We start from the raw sequence: 26,854 nt of genomic DNA, 5'->3' as shown, positions 1-26,854 counted from the left end.
TGTAGTGGCAAATCTAATAAACACACTTCGAAAACACACAATAACCAGATGCTCGTGATTATTCGAGGTAACCATCATCACTTATATGGTATTACCACAAATGTCAGCTGGCTGCTGTTGCCATGGTAACACACCTCCTGACTACCCTCTCTCTTCCATTGCGCTGCTGTCCTCTCCTACCTCCATCTCTCCTCTTATCCCGTATCTCCTTCAATCCACTTATAACCTCTCCCACTCTTCTTTCCTCCGCTTTCCTCATCTCTCCTCTTCTCTCCTCTCTCGTTTACTCACTTCTCGGCTAGCGTCTGTTGTTCATTGATTCCCACATTGAAGAGAACAGGCTGAACCCTCAGCAGCATTCCATTCTGGATTTCCCGCGGCAACGCATCAAACATCGCTGCTGGTAACGGAACCCTGACGTTGAAGCCGTCCCGGTTCCCGGTGATGACAGGCAACATATCTGGGCCGAAGACCGAGGTTGCCTGGGTAACCTTAAAAGTGACGTTTCGCAGGTCCATCACACCAACACTCATGTCCTCCAACATGGCCAGCTCCTCCCCTTTAAGATTGCAGAGAGTAACGGGTAAGAGTAGGTTTCAGTTGTCTATTTGAAAATCTAAATAAAGTATAGAAAATGAGTAGGTTTCAAATCAACATATTTGTGTGTGTATTCTAAGACATAAACACAAGAATACACACACACACACACAGTCAGCAGGTTACCGTAGGTGCTAAGCAGGCCCTCATACTGGACTAGCAGGCCGATGATGTGGAGCTGCCTGAGGAAGCCATCGTCATGGAGACAGTTCCTCAGCTTGATGATGAAACCACAGATCAGAGCTGACAGCTACAAAAGGGGAAACACCATTACAACTATTCATCATCTATATAATCACCAATACAACTACTCATCATCTATATAATCACCAATACAACTACTCATCATCTATATAATCACCAATACAACTATTCATCATCTATATAATCACCAATACAACTATTCATCATCAATACAACTATTCATCATCAATACAACTATTCATCATCTATATAATCATCAATACAACTATTCATCATCTATATAATCACCAATACAACTATTCATCATCAATACAACTATTAATGTCCGATGTAGAACATCATTCATACTAATATAATTGTGTGTGTGTGTGCACACGTATCTCTGTACATGTGTGTGAACGCATCTTTGTGTGCATCTGTGTGTGTGTGTGTGTGTGTGTGTGTGTGTGTGTGCACACGTATCTGTGTACATGTGTGTGAACGTGTGTGTCTTTGTGTGCATTTGTGTGCATCTGTGTGTGTGTGTGTGTGTGTGTGTGTGTGTGTGTGTGTGTGTGTGTGTGTGTGTGTGTGTGTGTGTGTCTGTGTGTGTGTAAACCCACCGTCTGGCAGAAGACCACATCTCTCCTGTACTGTAGCGTGAGGTTCATGGCAATGGTGGGAGCACTGTCCTGCATTAGGAGGAACACCATGGACTTCTTAGCCTTGTCACTCATCAGAGACACACACTCTGACAGGGTGGTCAGGAGGGGGTACAAGGCCTCACTCCATTCACCTGGTAGAGAAAGGAGAGAGGTTATACAGTATATCTATACACACGCACAAACACACACACACACACACATTATTGTTCTTACCTGGGGAGGGCTTTTCCTTTTCTACATCTGGGCTGCTGTCTGAAGGGGAGATAATAATAACATATTTATTTTAAAGACAGAGTGATGTGTGCATTTGTGAATGCATGTCTGCTAGTTAAAGAATAATACAGAACAATATTACAATATGGAGGAGTCAAACTGGACATGAACCTACAGTGCTGTTGTCTTTCATGGTTTGACTGACATGTGATGGTCAGATTAGGGAATGATGACAATGAGGATGATGATGATTGAGGAAGAGAAGAAGGAGATGAAGATGATGATTCTGGGTGTATCCAGAAGGCTTCTCTGTTTCCATGGATACCTCAAGGGATTCACACACATTCCCTTTTATCCCCTGACCCAATCAACCAATCAACCAATTAAATAATACATTAATCAACCACTCAACCAGTCAACCAATTAAACAATACATTAATCAACCAATCAATCAATCAATTGATCAATCAATCAACCAACTAAACAATACATTAATCAACCAATCAACCAACTAAACAATACATTCATCAACCAGTCAATAAATTAAACACTACATTAATCAACCAATCAACCAGTCAATCAATTAAACAATACATTTAAAAAAAACAATTAACCAATCAATCAGTTTACCTATTTTACTTTAACAGCTGCCTCATTTAATTTCAGTGCTTGCGTGTTTACCTTTCTTAGTAGTGGCATTGGTCTGCTGCTGAACGTCCAGGAACACATCCTCACTGCTGCTGTCACTCTGCATCCTGTCTTTGGCCAGCAGTCTATCCACCCTCTGGATCACACAGTCCAGACTCTTATCCACATTCAACCATACCTTCTCCTGAAGGGGGGTTGAGAGCGACAGAAAGCGAGAAGGATGAAAGATTAAATATGAAATACACTTTCTATATAAATTCTATACAATATTGTTGTTATTCTCAATTCTTAAACAAAATATATCAATGTCATCCTACCCAGTTCTCCTCGTGCCAGTCAGCCTGTAGGGAGGAGCGCTTGTCTCTCCCCCCCTCTCCTTCCTGGTATACGGAGTGGCGAGGGGAGATGGAGTGGCGAGAGGGGGAGGTAGAGTGGCGAGAGGGGGAGGTAGAGTGGTGAGAGGGGGAGGTAGTGTGGCGAGAGGGAGAGCGGGATGGAGAGGGTGAAGGAGTGAGGGATGAGGGGGAGGGGGTGCCCTTCTGGGAAATGCATTCTGGACGGGCAGCAGAGAGGGCCAGGATGGCAGAGGACAGCAGCTTAGAGTCACAAACTGTCACCAACTGACAAGTCTGGAGAGGGGGAGAGAGATGGAGGAGAGACAGGGAGAGGATGAGAGAGATGGAAGAGTGACAGGGAGAGGGGAGAGATTGAAGAGAGACAGGGAGAGGAGGAGACAAGGGATATATAATAGTGTGTATTAATACAGTGAAATACATATTGATTGTATAGATAGATACATGTTTCAATGCTTCTCTCCCCTCTGTCTCCCCTCTCCCTCCTTCTCCCTCCCTGCCTGCCTCCCTCTCTACCCCTCTCATACCTTCTCAGAGAGGATGGCGAGGGTTCTCTCCAGAGCGTTTGCTGAGCGTTCCTTGGCAGCGCGGGACAAACGTTCGGTGTAGTAGCACACCTGGGTCTTCAAGGTGTTGATCTGACCAATCAGCTCCTTTGCTCTTACCACATCCTGAGGCAGGTAGGTCACCGGCTTAGAGCCAGACCCAGCACTGCTGGTAGGTGTGTGTTTATATGTGTGTGTGTGTGTGTGAGAGAGGGAGAGGGAGAGAAAGAAAGAGAGAGAGAGATAGAGAGAATGAGAGAGAGAGATCAGGGTGAAAATGTGCTGGTTTAAAACGATGTAATACAGAACACAAACAAACACATCCATTGATACTGCACACATAAACGGAGCAGGTGACAGATCTCACCATTCCTCCTCATATGCGCTGATCAGAAAGCAAGCAAAAAGGAGACATTTCAATCAAGGTTAGAAATCTAAATGAATGATAACAATTAAATCATGAACTGATGTATCTATAGCAGGGTTTCCCAATTGACAGCCCCAATTGATTTTATTTGTCTTCCCAAGTTTTCTAAGCAAATTAATATTAATACACATTTTCGGTGTTGGACATAAAAGACTGTAAAATCACAAGAAAATCAGCTCAGTTATTTTAATTTAGGAAATCTCTTCCCAAATATTCCCATGCATAAATAAAGAGTCATATGTGATCATATTTAAAAAATGTTTTTGTCAAATACTATATTTGTTTGAGCTTTTTGTGGTGAATTTGCAGTGTATAAATGATTCAAAATGCTGTTCCGGTCCCCCAACCATATGCTCAAGAAAATATGGTCTCACTGTTTTCTAGCCTCCTCAAACTTGTGGATGAGTTTCCGAAGACCACAGTGCTTAAAGCCTTGGTGGTGGGCTGCTGGGGCACCTATAGTCACTACGTCATAGGTCCTGTCTGGGAGAGGAGAGGAAGGGAGATGGAGAGGGAGATGGAGGGAGGAAGAGGGAGGAGGGAGAGGAGAGATGGGAGAGAGGGGGGAGGAGGGAGAGGAGAGGAAGTTGAAGGGGTAGAGAGCACTTTTAGACAGATATAAACATGCTTGCTGTGGAGAATTACATTGAACCAGATGGATATAATGATGGATATAAAGGACATAGAGACTGACAGATATATGACTGGCCACTCCCTCATAGCCTGGTTCCTCTCTAGGTTTCTTCCTAGGTTTAGGCCTTTCTAGGGAGTTTTTCCTAGCCACCGTGCTTCTACACCTGCATTGCTTGCTGTTTGGGGTTTTAGGCTGGGTTTCTGTACAGCACTTTGAGATATCAGCTGATGTATGAAGGGCTATGTAAATACATTTGATTTTAAATTTGATTTGATATAAGGTTCCCTACCATAGAGACTGATAGATATATAAGGTTCCCCACCATAGAGATTTATAGATATAACAGGTCCCCTACCATAGAGTCTGATAGATATGACAGGTCCCCTACCATAGAGACTGATAGATATGACAGGTCCCCTACCATAGAGTCTGATAGATATAACAGGTCCCTACCATAGAGACTGATAGATATAACAGGTCCCCTACCATAGCCAGACTCTCCTTGTACTCTCATCCTCTGGACGTGCAGGTTAGTGGGGATGAACTCCAGCTTCTTCTCTGCTTTTAGAGTACTGGACTTAAAGGAGGGACCTGGAAGAGGAGTAGGATGGATATGTTATGATGATGCTAACTATTGTACTTTTGCATGTTGCTGATGGTCTCTTTCTGTATGTTTCTGACGCATTAGTGATATTAAATATTATATTATAGTGCTAACAGTGCTAATGTAGCAGGTTTCTGATATATCTGTAGTGACATGTTGTAGCATGTCATTGCATAGCCCTATAAATTGTACCCGAAATTCATTATATTTTAAATAAACTTTAGCATTTGGACATTGTCTTTTTTATTTATGTTATGAATATGTTAGATGACCAAATGTAAAAGTTCATATAAAATACTATGAATTTGGCATGCCATTTATAGGGCTAATCATTGCAGTCAGTGGCGACCCGTCATTCAGGGCAGGTTGGGCAAAGGCAGCTCCAAAATGCAGGTGTTTCAGCCTATCTCAGTGCTTTCTGTAGTGGTGGGGCAAGCCAGCAGAAAATACGGAGTGTTGCACCGTGATTGGCTCAGTTTTCTGTCACTCATGGGGAAACTACATCACCGCCAAGTCAAGGGGAGAGCTAGAATATTCTAGCCCCTTGGGTGATGCCATAGAGTTACATTAGAAGTGCCTATCCAAGAAGGCATAGGGTCAATGGCCACAGATAAAATGACGTCAAATCACTTCATATATACAATAGCTTTGATTGGGCTGATCATGTTAACATCATACTTTCAGAATCTTAGCTAGCAGTCATCATCATGAATCAAGTCAATCTGCTGGCAAATCCTTTTTAATCCTTGTCATATGAAGATAAATAATGAAGATAAAATGTATCAGTGCTCATCGGCCATTGGACATAAACATTACACAACAAGTTGGAAATCGCAAATTCAACAATGAGTGGTTTGGAAGGAATCAGTGACAGTGGCTAACTGCAAAAATTGCAAAGCAATCACTAGCCTGCTATTCAGTGGAGTGGCTGTGTGGTCCCAAATCTGGGATTAAGGGTCTCTTTTCCAAGTGTAAAATGATAAACATTCAACATTGGCCATGCTGTCAATGAAGCATGATTTGTGCTGCGCTCAAAACAACTGTTATCTCGTACTGCGAAAATGTGACTTCAGTGAGTTCAAGACAACTGGGAAGTTGGAAATAAACAAGCTCTGACTGAGAAAATACATTTTAAATTCGGAATTGTAAATCCGGCCTCTTTCTAGAGCTATGACCTGAAGATCAATGACGTCATCATGTTTTTTTTTTCAACCTTGTTTTTTTTCTCCAGTTCCCAGTTGTTTTGAAAGCACCATAAATCCAGAGAATGCCAGACTTTGATGACAACATTTTCCCACGAAGGACCTCTGCACCACCTTCCTGTTCAAGTGAGCACATCACAAGGTGAGTCCAAAAATGTATTGTACTGTATTCTACTGCATAAATTATGTAATATACCAGGGAGATATGTATACTGTAGCTAATAAAGTAATACAAAGTGTATGTTGTGTAGTAAACTGTTAGTAGCCCATGTGCCTCACCCTAATAATTTCCTATATTTACGCCTCTTAATTTCACCTACTGTTCTGACTTGGTGGTGCATATGCAGCCTATAACCTGTTTTAGAGAAATGTAATCATCGAATATTGTAAGAGCTTTCATTGTCTGCTAAAATGCCCCCTTTATTTATCCTACAGTTCTGACTTGTTGTACAGGGAGAATAATGTAAGAACAGCCCATGTTTTGAATTCTGTTGGTGTACATTTCAAAAGTGCTGAACAAATAGTTATATTGACTACGTCCGTCCTATCTCGCTCATTAATGTCTTAATCGAAATAAGGGATTGCCTCTTATCCGCTTGTGCTATAATTTGTACATCTTAATTGTCATTAAAAACCACATTTGTCAGCCATATCAGCTATGTTTTTTAAAAGGCAGTAAATGAGGCTAAATTAACTGTTTCACTGAGACAAGGCTACCCCCAAGATTTACATGCTAAAATCGCCACTGATTGCGGTGTTGTTAACACTTATACTAACAACACTGATATTAGTAATATGTTTTAAAATGTTTAGGTGCAGTCTAGCAGGATTGGTATGTATTCTGGTATGTTGGTGTAATGTTCTATAAAGTATGGCGCTAACCTTTATATTCGTGTAGGTCGCCGATGGTCTCCTGGTAGGTGAGGATGATGGTCTGGTACTGAGCAATAATCTCCCTCCTCAGGTTTTCCCAACATGGAGACAGCTCCCCCAACTCCTCCAGTTCACACACCCTACACACACACACACACACACACACATACAAAGTAGTACACTGCAAAAGTAAAAAGACTCAAAACACCATTATTGTGTAATGAAACCATATAAAGTAGTGCACCTAACCTGAGATCTGGTGTTTGGAGGGTGTTTGAATGTAGACCCAATGTAAGTGTTCTGATACACAGAAATAGTTTTAAAACAATATTGTCACGCCCTGACCTTAGTATTCTTTGTTTTCTTTATTATTTTGGTTAGGTCAGGGTGTGACAAGGGTGATTTATGTGTTTTCCTCTTGTCTAGGGGTTTTGTATGTTTATGGGGGTGTTCACTAGTCTCGATGTTATGTATGTCTATGGTTGCCTAGATTGGTTCTCAATTAGAGGCAGCTGTTTATCGTTGTCTCTGATTGGAAACCATATTTAGGCAGCCATATTCCTTAAGTGTGGGTTATTGTCTATGCCTAGTTGCCTGTGTCTGCACTATTATATTATAGTGTCGCGTTCGTTTTGTTGTTTTTGTAAGTTTGTTTAGTGTTTTCTTCATAAAATAAGTATGTACACACATGCGCCTTGGTCTCCTCCATATAACGAACGTGACAAATATAAGTACAGTCGTGACCAAAAGTTTTGAGAATGACACAAATATACATTTTCACAAAGTCTGCTGCCTCAGTGTCTTTAGATATTTTTGTCAGATGTGACTATGGAATACTGAAATATAATTACAAGCATTTCATAAGTGTCAAAGGCTTTTATTGACAATTGCATTAAGTTGATGCAAAGAGTCAATATTTGCAGTATTGACCCTTCTTTTTCAAGACCTCTGCAATCCGCCCTGGCATGCTGTCAATTAACTTCTGGGCCACAGCCTGACTGATGGCAGCCCATTATTGCATAATCGATGCTTGGAGTTTGTCAGAATTTGTGGGTTTTTGTTTGTCCACCCGCCTCTTGAGGATTCACCACAAGTTCTCAATGGGATTAAGGTCTGAAGAGTTTCCTGGCCATGGACCTAAAATATTGATGTTTTGTTCCCCAAGCCACTCAGTTATAACTTTTGCCCTATGGCAAGGTGCTCCATCATGCTAGAAAAGGCATTGTTTGTCACCAAACTGTTCCTGGATGGTTGGGAATTGCTCTCGGAGGATGTGTTGGTACCATTCGTTATTCATGGCTGTGTTCTCAGGCAAAATTGTGAGTGAGCCCACTCCCCTGGCTAAGAAGCAACCCCACACATGAATGGTCTCAGGATGCTTTACTTTTGGCATGACACAGGACTGACTGATGGTAGCGCTCACCTTGTCTTCTCTGGACAAGCTTTTTCCGGATGCCCCAAACAATCGGAAAGTTGGATTCATCAGAGGAAATAACTTTACCCCAGTCCTCATTAGTCCAATCCCTGTACCTTTTGCAAAATATCAGTCTGTCACTTATGTTTTTCCTGGAGAGAAGTGGCTTCTTTGCTGCCCTTCTTGACACCAGGCCATCCTACAAAAGTCTTTGCCTCACTGTGCGTGCAGCTGCACTCACACCTGCCTGCTGCCATTCCTGAGCAAGCTCTGTACTGGTGGTGCCCCGATCCCGCAGCTGAATCAACTTTAGGAGACGGTCTTGGCGCTTGCTGGACTTTCTTGGGCGCCCTGAAGCCTTCTTCACAACAATTGAACCGATCTCCTTGAAGTTCTTGTGGATCTGATAAATGGTTGATTTAGGTGCAATCTTACTGGCAGCAATATCCTTGCCTGTGAAGCCCTTTTTGTGCAAAGCAATGATGGCGGCACGTGTTTTCCTGCAGGTAACCATGGTAGACAGAGGAAGAACAATGATTCCAAGCACCACCTCCTTTTGAAGCTTCCAGTCTGTTAGTCTATTCTAACTCAATCAGCATGACAGAGTGATCTCCAGCCTTGTCCACGTCAACACTCACACCTGTGTTAACGAGAGAATCACTGACATGATGTCAGCTGGTCCTTTTGTGGCAGGGCTGAAATGCAGTGGAAATGTTTTGGGGGGAATCAGTTAATTTGCATGGCAAAGAGGGACTTTGCAAATAATTGCAATTCTTCTGATCACTCTTCATAACATTCTGGAGTATATGCAAATTGCCATCATACAAACTGAGGCAGCAGACTTTGTGAAATTTTACATTTGTTTCATTCTCAAAGCTTTTAGCCATGACTGTCCTCTCAAAAACCCAAAGTGGTTCTTCAATCTGAATATTGGTGTTTTTAAGAGAATGTTGTGAAAACCCTTTTTGGGGTTTCAGTGCATGTCAAAGGGAGCATCAAAACACTAAATGAACATGTACAGTACCAGTCAAATGTTTCAACACACCTACTGATTCAAGGGTTTTTCTTTATTTTACTATTTTCTATATTGTATAATAATAGTGAAGACATCAAAACTATGACATAACACACATGTAATATCCCAAAAAAGTGTTAAACAAATCAAAATATATTTTATATTTGAGATTCTTCAAAGTAGCCACCCGTTGCCTTGATGACAGCTTTGCACACTCTTGGCATTCTCTCAACCAGCTTCATGAGGTAGTCACACGGAATGCATTTCAATTAACAGGTGTGCCTTGTTAAAAGTTAATTTGTGGAATTTCTTTCCTTTTTAATGAATGTGAGCCAATCAGTTGTGCTGTGATAAGGTAGGAGTGGTATACAGAATATTGCCCTGATTGGTAAAAGACAGAGTCCATATTATGGCAAGAACAGCTCAAACAAGCAAAGAGAAATGACAGCACATCATTACTTTAAGCCATGAAGGTCAGTCAATATGGAACATTTCAAGAACTTTGTTTCTTCAAGTGCAGTAGCAAAAACCATGAAGCGCTATGATGAAACTGGCTCTCATGAGGACCGCCACAGGAAAGGAAGACGCAGAGTTACCGCTGCTGCAGAGGGTAAGTTCATTAGTTAACTGCACCTCAGATTGCAGCCCAAATAAATGCTTCACAGAGTTCAAGTAAGAGATTTCACATCTCAACATCAACTGATCAGAGAAGACTAAAGGACACCAATAAGAAGAAGAGACTTGTTTGGGCCAAGAAACAACAGTGGAAATCTGTATTTTGGTCTGATGAGTCCAAATTTTTGGTTCCAACCGCTGTGTCTTTGTGAGACTTAGTGTAGATGAACGGATGATCTCTGCATGTGTGGTTCCCACCGTGAAGCATGGAGGAGGAAGTGTTATGGTGTAGGGTTGCTTTGCTGGTGATACTGTCAGTGATTTATTTAGAATTCAAGGGACACTTAACCAGCATGGCTACCACAGCATTCTGCAGCGATACACCATCCCATCTGGTTTGCGCTTGTTTTTCATTTGTTTTCCAAGAGGACAATGACCCAAAACACACCTCCAGCCTGTGTAAGGGCTATTTGACCAAGGAGAGTGACGGAGTGCTGCATTGGATGACCTGGCCTCCACAATCATCCGACCTCAACTCAATTGAGATGGTTTGGGATGAGTGGGATGGCAGAGTGAAGGAAAAGCCGCCAAAAAGTGCTCAGCATATGTGGGAACTCCTTCAAAACTGTTGGAAAAGCCTTCCTCATGAAACTGGTTGAGAGAATGCCAAGAGTGTGCAAAGCTGTCAACAATGCAAAGGGGGGCTAATTTGAAGAATCTCAAATCTCCAATATATTTTGATTTGTTGATTTGTTTTGGGTTACTACATGATTCCATATGTGTTATTCCATAGTTTTTACAATGTAGAAAATAGTAAAAATAAAGAAAAACCCTTGAATGAGTAGGTGTGTCCAAACTTTTGACTGGTACTCTATATGCTCCCAGTCCCTGGTAAGGTGTTGTTAAACGCTTTATTAAGTGGTGTAATAATAATGTAAAAATGGAGCTGGAGGGGATGGCTGCAGTTTTACGGGCTCCTAACTACTTTGCTATTTTGTTTGTTTTTCCGCATTGTTTGTAACTTATTTTGTACATATAGTTGCTGCTACCGTCTGTTATGACCGAAAAGAGCTTCTGGACATCAGAACAGCAATTACTCACCATCCAACTGGAGGAAGATTTTTTCTTTAATGAGTCAGACGGAAAGAATATACTGCTTTCCGGAGAACAGGCCCAAATCCCCGTTATTAGCGTGAAGGAAAGGCAGAGATACCAAGGAAAAGGGTCGGGGTGCCTTGTTAGGATTCGTAGGCGAGTGAGTAATTCGCCATTACCATCTGTTCTATTGGCCAACCTGCAATCACTGGAAAACAAACTCGATGATCTACGGTCGAGACTATCCTACCAACGGGACATTAAACAGTGTAATATCTTGTGTTTCACAGAGTCGTGGCTGAACAATGACATGATAATATAGAGCTGGCTGAGTTTTCCGCGCATTGGGAGAACAGAGAAGCTACATCTGGTAAGACGAGGGGCTGTGGTGTGTATTTGTCAATAACTACTAGTGGGCGATGTCTAATATTAAAGAAGTCTCTAGGTATTGCTTGTCTGCGGTAGAGTACCTCATGATAAGCTGTAGACCACACTATCTACCAAGAGAGTCTCATCTATATTATTCGTAGCCATCATTTACCACCACAAACCGATGCTGGCACTGAGACCACACTCAACGAGCTATATAAGGCCATATGCAAACAAGAACATTCTCATCCAGCAGCGGCGCTCCTAGTGGCCGGGGACTGGAATACTGGAAACTTAAATCCATTTTACCACATTTCTACCAGCATGTCACATGTGCAAACAGAGGGGAAAAAAACCTCGTCCCCACAGTGACCATATGTACATATCCCAACCAGAAGCCATGGATTACAGGCAACATCTGCACCAAGCTAAAGGCATATTCCAGGCATTATCTTTCAGGAGCGGGACACTAATCCGGACGCTTATATGAAATCCCGCTATGCCCTCAATCGAACCATCAAACAGGCAAAGCTCCAATACAGGACTAAGATTGAATCCTACTACACCGGCTCTGACGCTCGTCGGATGTGGCAGAGCTTGCAAACTATTACGGATTACAAAGGGAAACACAGCCGCAAGCTGCCCAGTTCACGCAAGCCTACCAGACGAGCTAAATGCCTTCTATGCTCGCTTCGAGGCAAGCAACACTGAAGCACGCATGAGAGCACCAGCTGTTCCAGACAACTGTGTGATCACGCCTTACATAGCCGATGTGAGCAAGAACTTTAAACTGGTCAACATTCATAAATCCAGAGCATGCGCAGACCCACTCAGAGCATGTGCAGACCCACTGGCAAGTGTTTTCACCGACATTTTCAACCTCTCTCTGACCGAGTCTGTAATACCTACATGTTTCAAGCAGACCACCATAGTCCCTGTGCCCAAGAATTTGAAGGTAATCTGCCTAAATGACTACCGCCCAGGAGCACTCACGTTGGTAGCCATGAAGTTATTTGAAAGTTCATATAGGTTCATGGCTCACATCAACACCATCATCCAAGAAATCTTAGACCCGCTCCAATTTGCATACCGCCCCAACATATCCACAGTTGACGCAATCTCAGTCACACTCTACACTGCCCTTTCCCACCTGGACAAAAGGAACTCCTATGTTAGAATGCTGTTCATTGACTACAGCTCAGCATTCAACACCATAGTGCCCACAAAGCTCATCACTAAGCTAAGGACCTGGGACTAAACACCTCCCTCTACAACTGGATCCTGGACTTCCTGATGGGCCATCCAGGTGATGAGGGTAGGTAACAACACACCTGCCACGCTGATCCTCAACACAGGGGCCCCTCAGGTGTGCATGCTTAGTCCCCTCCTGTACTCCCTGTTCACCCACGACTCCAACACCATCATTAATTCAGTTTGCTGATGACACAACAGTGGTAGGCCTGATCACCGACAATGATGAGACACCCTATAGGGAGGAGGTCAGAGACCTGGCAGTGTTGTGCCAGGACAAAAACCTCTCCCAAAATGTGAGCAAGACAAAGGAGCTGATCGTGGACAACAGGGAAAGGAGGGCCGAACACACCCCAATTCACATCGAGGGGGCTGTAGTGGAGCGGGTAAAGAGTTTCAAGTTCCTTGGTGTCCACATCACCAACAAAATATCCTGGTCCAAACTCACCAGGACAGTCGTGAAGAGGGCATGACAACAGCTTTTCCCCCTCAGGAAACTGAAACGATTTGGCATGGGTCCTCAGATCCTCAAAAGGTTATACAGCTGCACCATCGAGAGCATCCTGACCGTTTGCGTCCCATCTGGTTTCACCATCTGGCTCGCCATCCGACCGTAAGGCGCTACAGAGGGTAGTGTGTATGGCCCAATACATCACTGGGGCCAAGCTTCCTGCCATCCAGGACCTATATACTAGGTGGTGTCAGAGGAAGCCCCAAAAAATTGTCAAAGAATCCAGTCACCTAAGTCATAGACAGTTCTCTCCCCTTCTTTTTACACTGCTGCTACTCGCTGTTTATTATCTATGCATAGTCACTTTACAAATTACCTCGACTAACCTGTACCCCCACACATTGGCTCGGTTCGGTAATCCCTGTATATAGCCTTGTTATTGTTATGTAATTTTATTGTGTTACTTTTTATTTTATTTTGGACTTTAGTTTATTTTGTAAATTCTATTTATTGAACTGCATTGTTGGTTAGGGGCTTGTAAGTAAGCATTTAAGGTTCTATTCTGTTCTATTTGGCGCAAGTGACAAATAACATTTAATTTGATTTGATTTGTTACACACGTCATGTAATGCTTAAAAACCTCTCAGGATGATATGTTTCAATAATCCAGCAGAGTTAATGTTTCGTCTCCTTCACCTTGGTGGCAGCTCAGTTGCAATTAGTTTTAGTGTTACAAAGCACTTCATTTTAACAGTGTATAGCAGCGTACCTGACAGCGTCCTCCTCCAGCAGTAGTTTGACAAACTGCCGAGGGATGTGTAGAGAGAGGACAGTCTCAGCCATCTGCTCCAGGATACGTAGGTGGTTCCCATCCGTGGTGGGGAAACGGTACATACGAGACATGGTGCCCCCAAACACTGACAACACAGCAAAACACTAGTCAATACATCAATTAATCATTCAAATCATAATTTATTAAATGCATTTATTTGATTTAACCCTTATTTTACCAGGTAAATTGACTGAGAACACATTCCCATTTACAGCAACAACTTGGGGAATAGTTACAGGGGAGAGGAATGAGCCAATTGGAAGCTGGGGATTAGGTGGCCATGATGGTATGAGGGCCAGATTGGGAATATAGCCAGGACACCAGGGTTAACACCCCTACTCTTACAATAAGTGCCATGGGATCTTTAGTGACCACAGAGAGTCAGGACACCCATTTAACATCCCATCCGAAAGACAGTACCTTACACAGGGCAATGTCCCCAATCACTGCCCTGGAACATTGGGATCTTTTTTTTTAGATCAGAGGAAAGAGTGCCTCCTACTGGCCCTCCAATACCACTTCCAGCAGCATTTGATCTACCATCCAGTGACCGACCAGGACCAACCCTGCTTAACTTCAAATGCAAGCCAGCAGTGGGATACAGTGTGTCAGTCAGTCATAATTCCTAAATCTGTAAACTCTCTGTATTGTTAGATTCTGGGTTAAACTTGGAACATTGTTATACTAGAGACATGATACATCAGAAGTAATACTATAGTATCTGATGAGTGATAGAGACTGGTTTTGACATCAGAAGTTAAATGGTTATCTGTAGGAGCCAGATGGCTTTGGAATGTGCTGGGTAGAGGGGAGGCAGTTAAGGAAGTGCTATAGGTGATATGGGTGGAGAACTTTGGATTAGGCATCAAGGGGGTTGAGGTCAGGTCAGGTCACCTTAAGGGAGAAGGAATGGTTTATTACCCCATCACTTCATCTTCCTGTCGAACCATAACAGATGTAAGGGTTGGAGAGTAGGAGGAGTGCATCTAAATTGGAGTATATATACTTGTGTTGGTGGAAACATGTTTTGTCTGAATGCAGCTGTATTGATCTTCTGGGAAGAATTAAACTTGGTTAAGCTTTCATAATGTCCGTAGAGTTATTTACTCTGAGAATTAGAACCTAAGAGTATGCTATGAATAGAGAAGGACATACATGCTATCTCATTTAAACACACACTTAAAGGGTAATTTCAACACTTTCATCCAAATGTTCATTATCTCCAGCACAATACCAGTGTCTACATATGTGAAACAGCACATTTCTATGTTTTATAGAATATAAATAGTTAAAAAGTTCTACCCGATGACATCATCAAAAGTTAAAACATTTGAAAAACAATCATTTTTAACACTGAGAATCATGGTGACGTGGGAATCAACTCAAATCAAATTTGATTTGTTACACGTACTGAATACAACTGGTGTAGACTTTAATGTGAAATGCTTGCTTACAAGCCCTTCACAACGATGCAGAGTCTTAAAATATAAATAAAATAGTAACACAGAGAAATAAAATAAAATACACAAGAATGGCACTACATACAGGAAGTATCAGTACCAGATCAATGTGCAGAGGTACAAGGTATTTGAGATAGATATGTAAATGAAAGCAAGCTAAAGTTACTAGGCATCAGGATATATAATAATAATAATAGTAAAATAAAGAACAGTAGCAGCAGCAAATGAGTGTAAATGTGTGTGTGTGTGAGTGTAATGTGTATGTACAGTGTCGTGAAAAAGTATTTGCCCCTTTCTAATTTGTTCTATTTTTGCATATTTAGGATACTGAATGTTATCAGATCTTCAACCGAAACCTAATATTAGATAAAGGGAACCTGAATGAAAAGATACACAACAATTACATACTTATTTAATTTACTTCATTAACAAAGTTATATAACATCCAATGCCCCTGTGTGAAAAAGTAATTGCCCCCCGCCAGTGATGTGCTGGACCCTCTGAACCACCCTCTGTAGAGCTTTGAGATCAACGGCGGTGCATTTGCCATGCCAAGCGGTGATGCAGCCAGTCAAATCAAATCAAACCAAATCCAATCAAATTTTATTTGTCACATACACATGGTTAGCAGATGTTAATGCGAGTGTAGCGAAATGCTTGTGCTTCTAGTTCCGACAATGCAGTAATAACCAACAAGTAATCTAGCTAACAATTCCAAAACTACTACCTTATAGACACAAGTGTAAGGGGATAAAGAATATGTACATAAAGATATATGAATGAGTGACGGTACAGAGCGGCATAGGCAAGATACAGTAGATGGTATTGAGTGCAGTATATACATATGAGATGAGTATGTAAACAAAGTGGCATAGTTAAAGTGGCTAGTGATACATGTATTACATAAAGATGCAGTAGATGATATAGAGTACAGTATATACATATGAGATGAATAATGTAGGGTATGTAAACATTATATTAGGTAGCATTGTTTAAAGTGGCTAGTGATATATTTTACATCATTTCCCATCAATTCCCATTATTAAAGTGGCTGGAGTTGAGTCAGTGTGTTGGCAGCAGCCACTCAATGTTAGTGGTGGCTGTTTAACAGTCTGATGGCCTTGAGATAGAAGCTGTTTTTCAGTCTCTCGGTCCCAGCATTGATGCACCTGTATGACCTCGCCTTCTGGATGATAGCGGGGTGAACAGGCAGTGGCTCGCAGTCAAGATGCTCTTGATGGTGCAGCTGTAGGACTTTTTAAGGATCTGAGGGCTCATGCCCAATCTTTTCAGCCTCCTGAGGGGGAAGAGGTGCTGCCGTGCCCGCTTCACGGCTGTGGGGGGTGTATGTGGACCATGTTAAGTCCTTAGTGATGTGGACGCCAAGGAAAGCTCTCGACACACTCCACAACAGCCCCGTTGATGTGGATGGCGATGTGCTCTCCCCTCTTTCTCCTATAGTCCACGATCAGTTCCTTGGTCTTACTGACGTTGAGGGAGAGGTTGTTGTCCTGGCACCACACTGCTAAGTCTCTGACCTCCTCCCTGTAGGCTGACTCATCGTTGTCGGTGATCAGGCCTACCACCGCCATATCGGCAGCAAACTTGATGATGGTGTTGTAGTCAGGCGTGGCCACGCAGTCGTGGGTGAACAGGGAGTACGGGATGGGACTGAGCACACACACCTGAGGGGCCCTGTGTTGAAGGCTGGGCTCGTGGTCAGGAAGTCCAGGATCTAGTTGCAGTCCCTAGTTTTGTGATGAGCTTGGAGGGGACTATGGTGTTGAAAGCTGAGCTGTAGTTCATTAACAGTATTCTCACATAGTTATTTCCCCTCTTGTCCAGGTGGGAGAGGGCAGTGTGAAGTGCAATAGAGCCTGCATCATCTGTGGTTCTGTTGGAGCGGTATGCAAATTGGAGTGGGTCTAGGGTTTCTGGGATGATGGTGTTGATGTGTATCATGACCAGCCTTTCAAAGCGCTTCATAATTACAGATGTGAGTGCTAAACGGCAATAGTCATTTAGACAGGTTATCTTGGAGCTCTTGGGAACAGGGACAATGGTGATCAGTTTAAAATATGTTGGGATTACAGACTGGCATGAGGATAGATTGAACACGTCTGTGAAAATGTCTCAATCAAGAAAATACCCTCCCTCTGGCTAGAAACTCCTTCCCCGATTTGAAAATTGCATTTTTTTAATTACATTTTTAAATTTGAATCCTACCCTGTGATGTCACAGAGAAGCATTTTTTTAGGACCTTTTTAACCACAGATTATAGAAATGTGCTGTTTTCACATACACTGTTTTGGTGCTGGAGATAATTCATATGAGGTTGAAAAGTGGCGGAATTGCCCTTTCAGACCAACACACACTTGCCAATAGAGAAACACACGCTGACACACACTGGAACACACACTCACCAGCCTTCAGCAGTGTGTCTTTGCACAGAGACGCAGACTTGGCCCTGATGTTCACGGACTCAGTCAGGCTATCATCCACTGGAAGAACCATCTGAGAAACACAAAAGGAACAGACATCTTCATTGTATGATTCATCCTGGATGCCCTTCACTTGAACAGTAACCTGAACCGACTGGCTGAATTTCTACCATGTGGATTTAATCTTTCTCCTTGTCCTTCTTGGTCACTGACCAAACAAGTGAAAGCAGTTTGGTTGTCCCTAGCTTGCCCCGGGCAGTGATCTGAACACAGACAGGTAAGCCAGGAAAGGGGGAAAAGTGCAAAAAATAATCCTACAAACATTTAACAAAGTAGGTCTACAATACATACTCTGTGGTCCATCTTCAAACAAATCAGATAATATGGGTATTACTAAGTTTTGACCTTACGGTCTTCCTTCCTCAGTAAGATCCAGACCAGGCCACTCACCCTGCCATTGATGGTGTCCTGCCGGGCGACAGGGGCTCTCTGCTCCCTCCTCTCCTCTATCTGCCAGGCGATGATGGTGATGTTGCCCATGCGCTCGTTCTCCGCTGACCTGGGGACAGACAGTAATAGGTGTCTCTACAGTACTTAGGCTCTTATGCCCATACCCGGCCCTACTATTTAACAATAGCTGAGGATGTATGTGGAGGTTGTGTGAGTGTATATGTGTGTGTGTTACCTGAGGGTTAGGTGGAGTCTGTGGTGTTTGTCCTGCAGCAGCTCCTTCACCGGGAACATGGCTGACCCCAACAGGTACATCTGGGAGTGGAGTGTTTGATTAGTTTGGGGTTGAAGAGTTAGGAAGGTTGTGAGGTTTTGGGCAGTTGACTCTAGTGGGGGAGTTGGAGTAGTTTTTGAGGGTGAAATTTCGTACCGTGCCCTGGGAGCGGTCCTTGACGTCGTACACAGATAGCTTAACCTGGGTCTGCTGAGTGATCAGAGAGTCCTGGAAGAATGCTATACTGCTCAGATAGATAGGATTACTAGTACCCTAGAGAGAGAGAGAGAGAGAGAGAGAGAGAGAGAGAGAGAGAGAGAGAGAGAGAGAGAGAGAGAGAGAGAGAGAGAGAGAGAGAGAGAGAGAGAGAGAGAGAGAGAGAGAGAGAGAGAGAGAGAGAGAGAGAGAGAGAGAGAGAGAGAGAGAGAGAGAGAGAGAGAGAGAGAGAGAGAGAGAGAGAGAGAGAGAGAGAGAGAGAGAGAGAGAGAGAGAGAGAGAGAGAGAGAGAGAGAGAGAGAGAGAGAGAGAGAGAGAGAGAGAGTAAGACCAGCAAGACCACTCCTTCACTAAAGCATCATTATCAGTAAAAAAAAGATTGTACTTTCAATGACTGTGATATGTGGTTGTTTATCCACCTTAGTTGAATTCACTGACTGTAAGTCACTCTGGATAAGAGTCTGCTTAATGACCAAAATGTCAATGTAAAAATTAACAATTGCAAAGCACACTGGGAATTATCATTGGCCTTTTTGGGGGGGCAGAGCTCATTATAATAATATCCAGCATGCTTTACAAGTGTTCATTTTACATTTACATTTACATACAGGTCATTTAGCCAGCACTCTTATCACACCTTAGTGCCATCAGCCTTCTGATACCAATGCATGGTTAAAGGGGGCCACAAAATTGTGAACCACTATAAAGAATGGTATAGAAAAGTTACACAATACATTAGAATGTAGTTCATAAGTAATTCAATACTGCCCATCTGTGGGTGTGGTTCTACCTCTATGATCTCTGTCTGAGCATGTTTGGTCCAGAAGGCCTGGGGAGGAGTGGTACAGCTGACCGCCACAAAGCTGGTCGGTTTACGGTCCAATGCTGGGGTGATCAGCTCACTGCACGCTGGGGGTACAACAGGGAAGTGAACATTAAAGGAAAAATCTGTCATCTCAATCCTGGCCCTAAAATAGGGATGGGGCTGGGGAAATGTAATTGGTTACCTTTCTCAAATTCATAGTCAGAGTAATACAAGTAATTTTTTTGTGTTATTATAAGTAAGACTGTTGTAATAAACTAATAAGGCATTTATAAGCTTTATTCTTCAAGAATCAATGGGTACTGTTTAGGGTTTCCATTTGACCGGCAACATTTTAATTGACCGGACATTTAAAACATTTACCGGATCCATATGCATTGGGTGCGTAACCTGATTAGGGCGTCCTCCCACAGTGCTCAGAATGACATAAATCAAATTTAGAATATGGTAATTCATATTAACCGAACATGCAAGTTGAGGATGCAACGATGTGCGGCCCTTCTTACCGAATTCTTATGTGCACTTTGAAAATGTTAGACTAAAATCAAATCAAACTTTATTTGTCACATGCGCCGAATACAACAAGTGTAGGCCTTACCATGAAATGCTTACTTACAAGCCCTTAACCAATAGTGCAGTTCAAGAAGAGTTAAGAAAATATTTCCCAAATAGACTAAAGTAAAAAATAATAATAATAAAAAGTAACAAAAATTAGTAACAATAATGAGGCTATATATAGCGGGTACCAGTACTGAGTCAGTGTGCGGGGTACAGGTTAGTAATTTGTACATGTAGGCAGGGGTGAAGTGACTTTGTATAGATAATAAACAGTCAGTAGCAGCAGTGTAAAAAGGGAGGGGGGGTCAAAGTAAATAGTCCGGTGGCGATTTTATTAATTGTTCAGCAGTCTTATGGCTTGGGGGTAGAAGCTGTTGGTCCTAGACTTGGCGTTCCGGTACCGCTTGCCGTGCGGTAGCAGAGAAAACAGTCTAAAACTTGGGTGACTGGAGTCTCTGACAAAATGATGGGCTTTCCTCTGACACCACCTATTATTTTGGTCCTGGATGGCAGTAAACTTGGCCCCAGTGATGTACTGGGCCGTACGCACTACCCTCTGAAGTTGCCATACCAGGTGGTGATGCAACCGGTCAGGATGCTGTCGATGGTGCAGCTGTAGAACCTTTTGAGGACCTGGGGACCAATGCCAAATCTATTCAGTCTCCTGAGGGGGAAAAGGTTTTGTTGTGCCCTCTTCACAACTGATTGGTATGTTTGGACCATGATAGTTCATTGGTGATGAACCACAGTCCACAATCAGCTCCTTTGTCTTGATCACATTAAAATACACCTCTGCTGTCTTCAACCAGGATCTCAACGATCACTGCCTCATTGCCTGCGTGCGTAATAAGTCCACGGTCAAACGACCATCCCTCATCAATATCACGCTCCCTACAACATTTCAATGAGCAAGCCTTTCTAATCGACCTGGCCCGGGTATCCTGAAAGGATATTGACCTCATCCCATCAGTAGAGGATGCCTGGCTGCTCTTTAAAAATGATTTCCTCGCCATCTTAAATAAGCATGCCCCGTTCAACAAATGTAGAACTAAGAACAGATATAGCCCTTGGTTCACCCCAGACTTGACTGCCCTTGACCAGCACAAAAACATCCTGTGGCGTTCTGCATTACCATCGAATACCATCGAATAACTTTTCAAAGTCCATGGAGAAAAGAGCACCTCCTCCCAGCTGCCCACTGCACTGAGGCTAGGAAACACTGTCACCACCGATAAATCTACGATAATTGATCATTTCAATAAGCATTTTTCTACGGCTGGCCAGGCTACCCAGACCTTGTCCTACAGCTCAGCACCCCCTGAAGCAACTTGCTCCCCCACTTCTCCTTCACCCAAATCCAGACAGCTGATGTTCTGAAAGAGCTGCAAAATCTAGATCCCTACAAATCAGCTGGGCTAGACAGTCTAGACCCTCTCTTTCTAAAATGATCAGCCTAAATGATTGCAACCCCTATTACTAGCCTGTTCAACCTCTCTTCTGTATGGTCTGAGATCCCCAAAGATTGGAAAGCTGCTGCGGTCATCCCCCTCTTCAAAGGGGGAGACACTCTAGAACCAAACTGTTATAGACCTACAGTATATCCATCCCGCCCTGCCTTTCTAAAATCTTCGAAAGCCAAGTTAACAAACAGATCAACGACCATTTCAAATCCCACCGTACCTTCTCCACTATGCTATCTGGTTTCCGAGCTGGTCATGGGTGCACCTCAGCCACGCTCACGGTCCTAAACGATATAATAACTGCCATCGATAAAAGACAGTACTGTGCAGCCGTCCTCATCGACCTGGCCAAGGCTTTTGACTCTGTCAATCACTGCATTCTTATCGGCAGACTCAATAGCCTTGGTTTCTGAAAAGACTGCCTCGCCTGGTTCACCAACTAATTCTCAGATACAGTTCAGTGTGTCAAATCGGAGGGCCTGTTGTCCGAACCTCTGGCATTTACTATGGGGGTGCCACAAGGTTCAATTCTCGGACCGACTCTTTCTCTGTATACATCAATGATGTCGCTCTTGCTGCTTGTGATTCTCTGATCCACCTCTACGCAGACGACACCATTCTGTATACATCTGGCCCTTCTTTGGACATTGTGTTAACAAACCTCCAAACAAACTTCAATGCCATACAACACTTCCGTGGCCTCCAACTGCTCTTAAATTCTAGTAAAACTAAATACATGCTCTTCAACCAATTGCTGCCCGCACCCGCCCGCCCGACTAGCATTACTACTCTGAATGGTTCTGACTTAGAATATGTGGACAACTACAAATACCTAGGTGTCTGGTTAGACTGTAAACTCTCCTTCCAGACTCACATTAAGCTTCTAGAATCCAAAATTATATCTAGAATCGCAAAATTTCGCAACAAAGCCTCCTTCACTCATGCTGCCAAACATACCCACGTAAAACTAACTATCCTACCAATCATTGACTTTGGCGATGTCATTTACAAAATAGCCTCCAACACTCCACTCACAATCTTAATCGTACGTCATTAATTTTACTTTCTAGTGATTGCACGTTAGCAAGAAGAACGAATGGCAGTGGAAGTTTACTCGCTCTCCTACAGATTCTCAGAAGGCAGCCCGATCTGAGGCCCCTTTTCCTGCGTCATTTCTTCAAGCAAAAAAATAAGTTACACAAAACTCAAAAAACTAACAAAATAGCACAATTGGTTGGGAGAATGTAAAACCTCAGCCATGTTCTTCGGCGCCACACTTACTTTCCCTCAGGCAACAACACGTGTGACGATCAGCAAAATCACTAGCCTTTGTCAATCTACTATAGTAGAAACGTTTAGGCTACTTATTCTATTGATCAGCTTGTCGAGAAATATATTGTTTATTCCAAACTCTGGGACAGATCCAAAATTCATACAACCAGTTGGCCTAGCAAAAGTCTGATGTAACAGATGAGAACGTTTAGCTTAAAATGTTGATAAACTATTCTTTTTTCACAATATAATAATATTTCACAGCAATGCGCACAAGGCAGTAGGCTACGTGCGGGTGTTCGTTCCATAATGCAATTAGCAGCCAAACACTGTTGTCAAAAGGGCACTGCACATTCGAGAGGTTTCATGTGACAGAGCTGCAAATATCAGTTACAAATTTAGAAAGAGAGGAGATCTAAATGGCTACTTTGAAGAAAGTTAAGACATGCCTCGTAATATGTATTAAAACATTCAGGCCTCTTTCTAGAGCGCCGACTTTCCTACCTGAAGATCACTGACATCACGATTTGACCTTGTATTTTTCAGACTTTACAGTTGTCTTGAAAGCACCAGAAGATGTTGCAGCAGCATTTCTTGCGCTGTCTGACAGTGTGTGATAAATAAGATAGCCTACATAACAAATATACTGTACACGCGGCAATTTAATTCCATTAAATCATGCAAATGAACCTATAGTCCGATAAGCATGACCAGTCAAATGTATTTCTGTCGACTGGTATTTCCATCAATGAATAGGCTAAAAAGCATAATTTCGTAATGGGACGCTGACAATTGACCAGCAGCAATTTTATTGATGGACTTTTCAATATTTTTAACTGGACAAAAAGCCGGCTATTAACTGCTAACAGAAACCCTGGTACTGTTATAAATATCAAAGACAATTGAACCAGAGTGAGAAGGACTTCAGCAACATCACTCACCCAGGCTGAACTCCAGTACTGGCTCATCTGGGTCCTGACTGTTACCTACAAGAACACAACATATTATTATATATTTTTTACAACTACAGCGACAAACAAGGCAAGTTTATACACATACTTATGTTCAGTGGGCAAACATACAGGAATACTGTTACTACGGTAACTATGGTAACATGGCCCTTACCTGCCAGAGTCAGCCCCATTATCTCAGCTGAGAGGTCAAAGGTGTTAGCCCGGTACACGGACCATGGCCGGTGACGCGGGCTAGCCTTCCCCTTCCCCGACATCATGGCTGGGGGTTAAGGGTCAGGGGGTAAGGGAGGTTGGAGAACGGGATTTTGGGTAAAGAGTAGAGGGGTGGAGGGGGTTAAGAACAAATACCACACGTCCTTCTCACACACACACACTCTCTGCAGATCAGATCCCTATGTGTGTTTTGGAAGGATCCTTTCCTGTGGGATTATCTCTTCAGTCTCTGGACTCTTAGTGTGGAGCTGGAGGGAGAGAGAGAGAGAATGACAACAAAGGTATTAGCCACGTCAACATAGAAAGTGAATAGATGGAGTGGACACACACTTCACCTGATCTTTATTTGACATCTACATTACCCTTCTCAGTTGAATTAAGCAGGTATTGTTATGCTGGTGATGCACATACACTGTAGCTAAGGAGTGTCATGAATAGAACAATGGCAATGAAACCCAGCTGCATCTCCTATGTGCAATTCTAGTCAATTCTACATCTACATATGTCAGGTCCATAATTGTTGGCACTCTTGATAAAGATTAACAAAAAAGACAGTATAAAATAAGCTATGTTGCATGCTCCAAAATGGGTTTATTATATTATTTTATACTAACAAAATTGCTCAGAGAACAAGTAATTAAAAAAACATCTAGGGCTCCAGGACCAGTGGAAGAAAAATAGCCCATAACATAAAATATCCACAACCATATTTTACTGTAGGTATGAGGTACTTTTCTACATACAGTTGAAGTCGGAAATGTACATACATTTAGGTTGGAGTCATTAAAACTCGTTTTTCAACTACAACCATACATTTCTTGTTAATTAAAAACTTCTTATGGCTGCAGGGGCAGTATTGAGTAGCTTGGATGAAAGGTGCCCAGAGGTGCCCAGAGTAAACTGCCTGCTCCTCAGTTCCAGTTGCTAATATATGCATATTATTATTGGATAGAAAACACTCTGAACTTTCTAAAACTGTTTGAATGATGTCTGTGAGTATAACAGAACACATTTGGCAGTCAAAAACCTGAGAAGAAATCCAAACAGGAAGTGGGAAATCTGAGGTTAGTCGATTTTCAAAACAGCCCATATTGAATACACAATTGGATATTGGTTATGTTGCACTTCCTAAGGCTTCCATTAGATGTCAACCGTCTTTAGAAACTTGTTTGGGGATTCTACTGTGAAGTGGGACCGAATGAGAGAGGAATGAGTCAGAGGTCTGCCAGCAGTCACGCGCTGGTCACACGCATTTCACATGAGAGGTAGCTGCGTTCCTTTGCTTTTCTGAAGACAAAGGAATTCTCTGGTTGGAATATTATTGAAGTTTTATGTTAAAAACATCCTAAAGATTGATTCCATACATCGTTTGACAGGGAGTGACTGGTGCACTTCACAAAATAGAGGAAAATTATGTGGATATATTGAAGCAACATCTCAAGACATCAGTCAGGAAGTTAAAGCTTGGTCCCAAATGGACAATGACCCCAAGCATACTTCCAAAGATGTGGCAAAATGGCTTAAGGACAACAAAGTCAAGGTATTGCAGTGGCTCTCACAAAGCCCTGACCTCAATCCCATAGAACATTTGTGGGCAGAACTGAAAAAGCATGTGCGAGCAAGGAGGCCTACAAACCTGACGCAGTTACACCAGCTCTGTCAGGAAGAATGGGACAAAATTCACCCAACTTATTGTGGAAAGCTTGTGGAAGGCTACATGCAACGTTTGACCCAAGTTAAACAATTTAAAGGCAATGCTACCAAATACTAATTGAGTGTATGTAAACTTCTGACCCACTGGGAATGTGATGAAAGAAATAAAAGCTGAATTAAATCATTCTCTCTACTATTATTCTGACATTTCACATTCTTAAAATAAAGTAGTGATCCTAACTGACAAAAGACATAGCATTTTTACTAGGATTAAATGACAGGAATTGTGAAAAACTGAGTTTAAATGTATTTGGCTAAGGTGTATGTAAACTTCCAACTTCAACTGTATGCTTCCGTTTTTCAACGCCAAACTCACCATTGGTGTGCGTGGCCAAAGAGCTATATTTTCATGACATCTGACCATAGTGTTGGTTCCAATCCAAGTGCCAATGCCGTTTATCAAACTCCACACATACCAGTGGTGGATTTAGCATTGAAAAACGGAAGCATATGCAGAAAAATATCTCAAAGCTACGATAAAATATGGTGGTGCATCTTTGATGTTATGGGGCTATTTTGCTTCCACTGGTCCTGTTGCCCTTGTTAAGGTAAACAGCATCATTTCAACTTCACTCAGTATGAGGACATTTTAGCCAAAAACCTGGTTGCCTCTGCCAGGAGGCTGACACTTGGCCGCAAGTGGATCTTTCAGCAAGACAATAACCCCACGCATTAATCAAAATCCACAAATAAATGCTTAATTGTCTACAAAATGGCATTTTGCAATGGCATTTCAGTCACAGGACTTGAACCCCATTGAAAACCTGTGGTTTGAATTGAAGGGGAAACCATAAGAGCAGACAAAGGATATCAAGGATCTGGGAAGATTCTGTACGGAGGTAAAGTATAAGATCCCTCACGTCATGTTTTCCAATCTCATAAAATATTTTAGAAAAAGGCTGTGTCATTATCCTCAGAAGGTGACGGTGCTAGAGTATTGAAAACTGGGGTGCTAATCATTTTGACCCTTATCTTTTTTATTACTTGTTTAACACAATCTTGTTCTCTGAGCAA

General features: G+C 42.5%; 1 protein-coding gene across 6 annotated transcripts in view; it reads right to left on the bottom strand.

Moving 5' to 3' along the window:
* The window catches only part of LOC112225360 (inositol polyphosphate-4-phosphatase type I A-like), a 44,838-nt gene that overhangs the window by 2,904 nt on the left and 15,080 nt on the right, over positions 1–26,854 (bottom strand). Inside the window, exons 2-21 of one of the 6 annotated variants that reach the window (XM_042306541.1) lie at positions 24,066–24,375; positions 23,882–23,926; positions 19,618–19,736; positions 18,768–18,884; positions 18,573–18,652; positions 18,338–18,446; positions 17,870–17,960; positions 13,924–14,071; positions 6,954–7,084; positions 4,752–4,856; positions 4,006–4,114; positions 3,572–3,589; positions 3,187–3,373; positions 2,624–2,935; positions 2,340–2,490; positions 1,834–1,983; positions 1,659–1,697; positions 1,404–1,576; positions 724–847; positions 292–559 (exon numbers count right to left, since the gene is read on the bottom strand). In XM_042306541.1, the coding sequence (XP_042162475.1) occupies positions 292–559; positions 724–847; positions 1,404–1,576; positions 1,659–1,697; positions 1,834–1,983; positions 2,340–2,490; positions 2,624–2,935; positions 3,187–3,373; positions 3,572–3,589; positions 4,006–4,114; positions 4,752–4,856; positions 6,954–7,084; positions 13,924–14,071; positions 17,870–17,960; positions 18,338–18,446; positions 18,573–18,652; positions 18,768–18,884; positions 19,618–19,736; positions 23,882–23,926; positions 24,066–24,171 (2,582 nt within the window). In that variant the 5' untranslated portion in view covers positions 24,172–24,375. The remainder of the gene's footprint in view (positions 1–291; positions 560–723; positions 848–1,403; positions 1,577–1,658; positions 1,698–1,833; positions 1,984–2,339; positions 2,491–2,623; positions 2,936–3,186; positions 3,374–3,571; positions 3,590–4,005; positions 4,115–4,751; positions 4,857–6,953; positions 7,085–13,923; positions 14,072–17,869; positions 17,961–18,337; positions 18,447–18,572; positions 18,653–18,767; positions 18,885–19,617; positions 19,737–23,881; positions 23,927–24,065; positions 24,376–26,854) is intronic. The other 5 variants (XM_042306543.1, XM_042306542.1, XM_042306546.1 and 2 more) reach the window with 5 other exon arrangements.

The sequence above is a fragment of the Oncorhynchus tshawytscha genome, linkage group LG26 (genome assembly GCF_018296145.1).
Source record: "Oncorhynchus tshawytscha isolate Ot180627B linkage group LG26, Otsh_v2.0, whole genome shotgun sequence".
In the NCBI taxonomy this organism is placed as follows: Eukaryota; Metazoa; Chordata; class Actinopteri; order Salmoniformes; family Salmonidae; genus Oncorhynchus; species Oncorhynchus tshawytscha.
The sequence above is the reverse complement of the archived record's forward strand: the minus strand, read 5'-3'. Positions and strand labels throughout refer to the sequence as shown.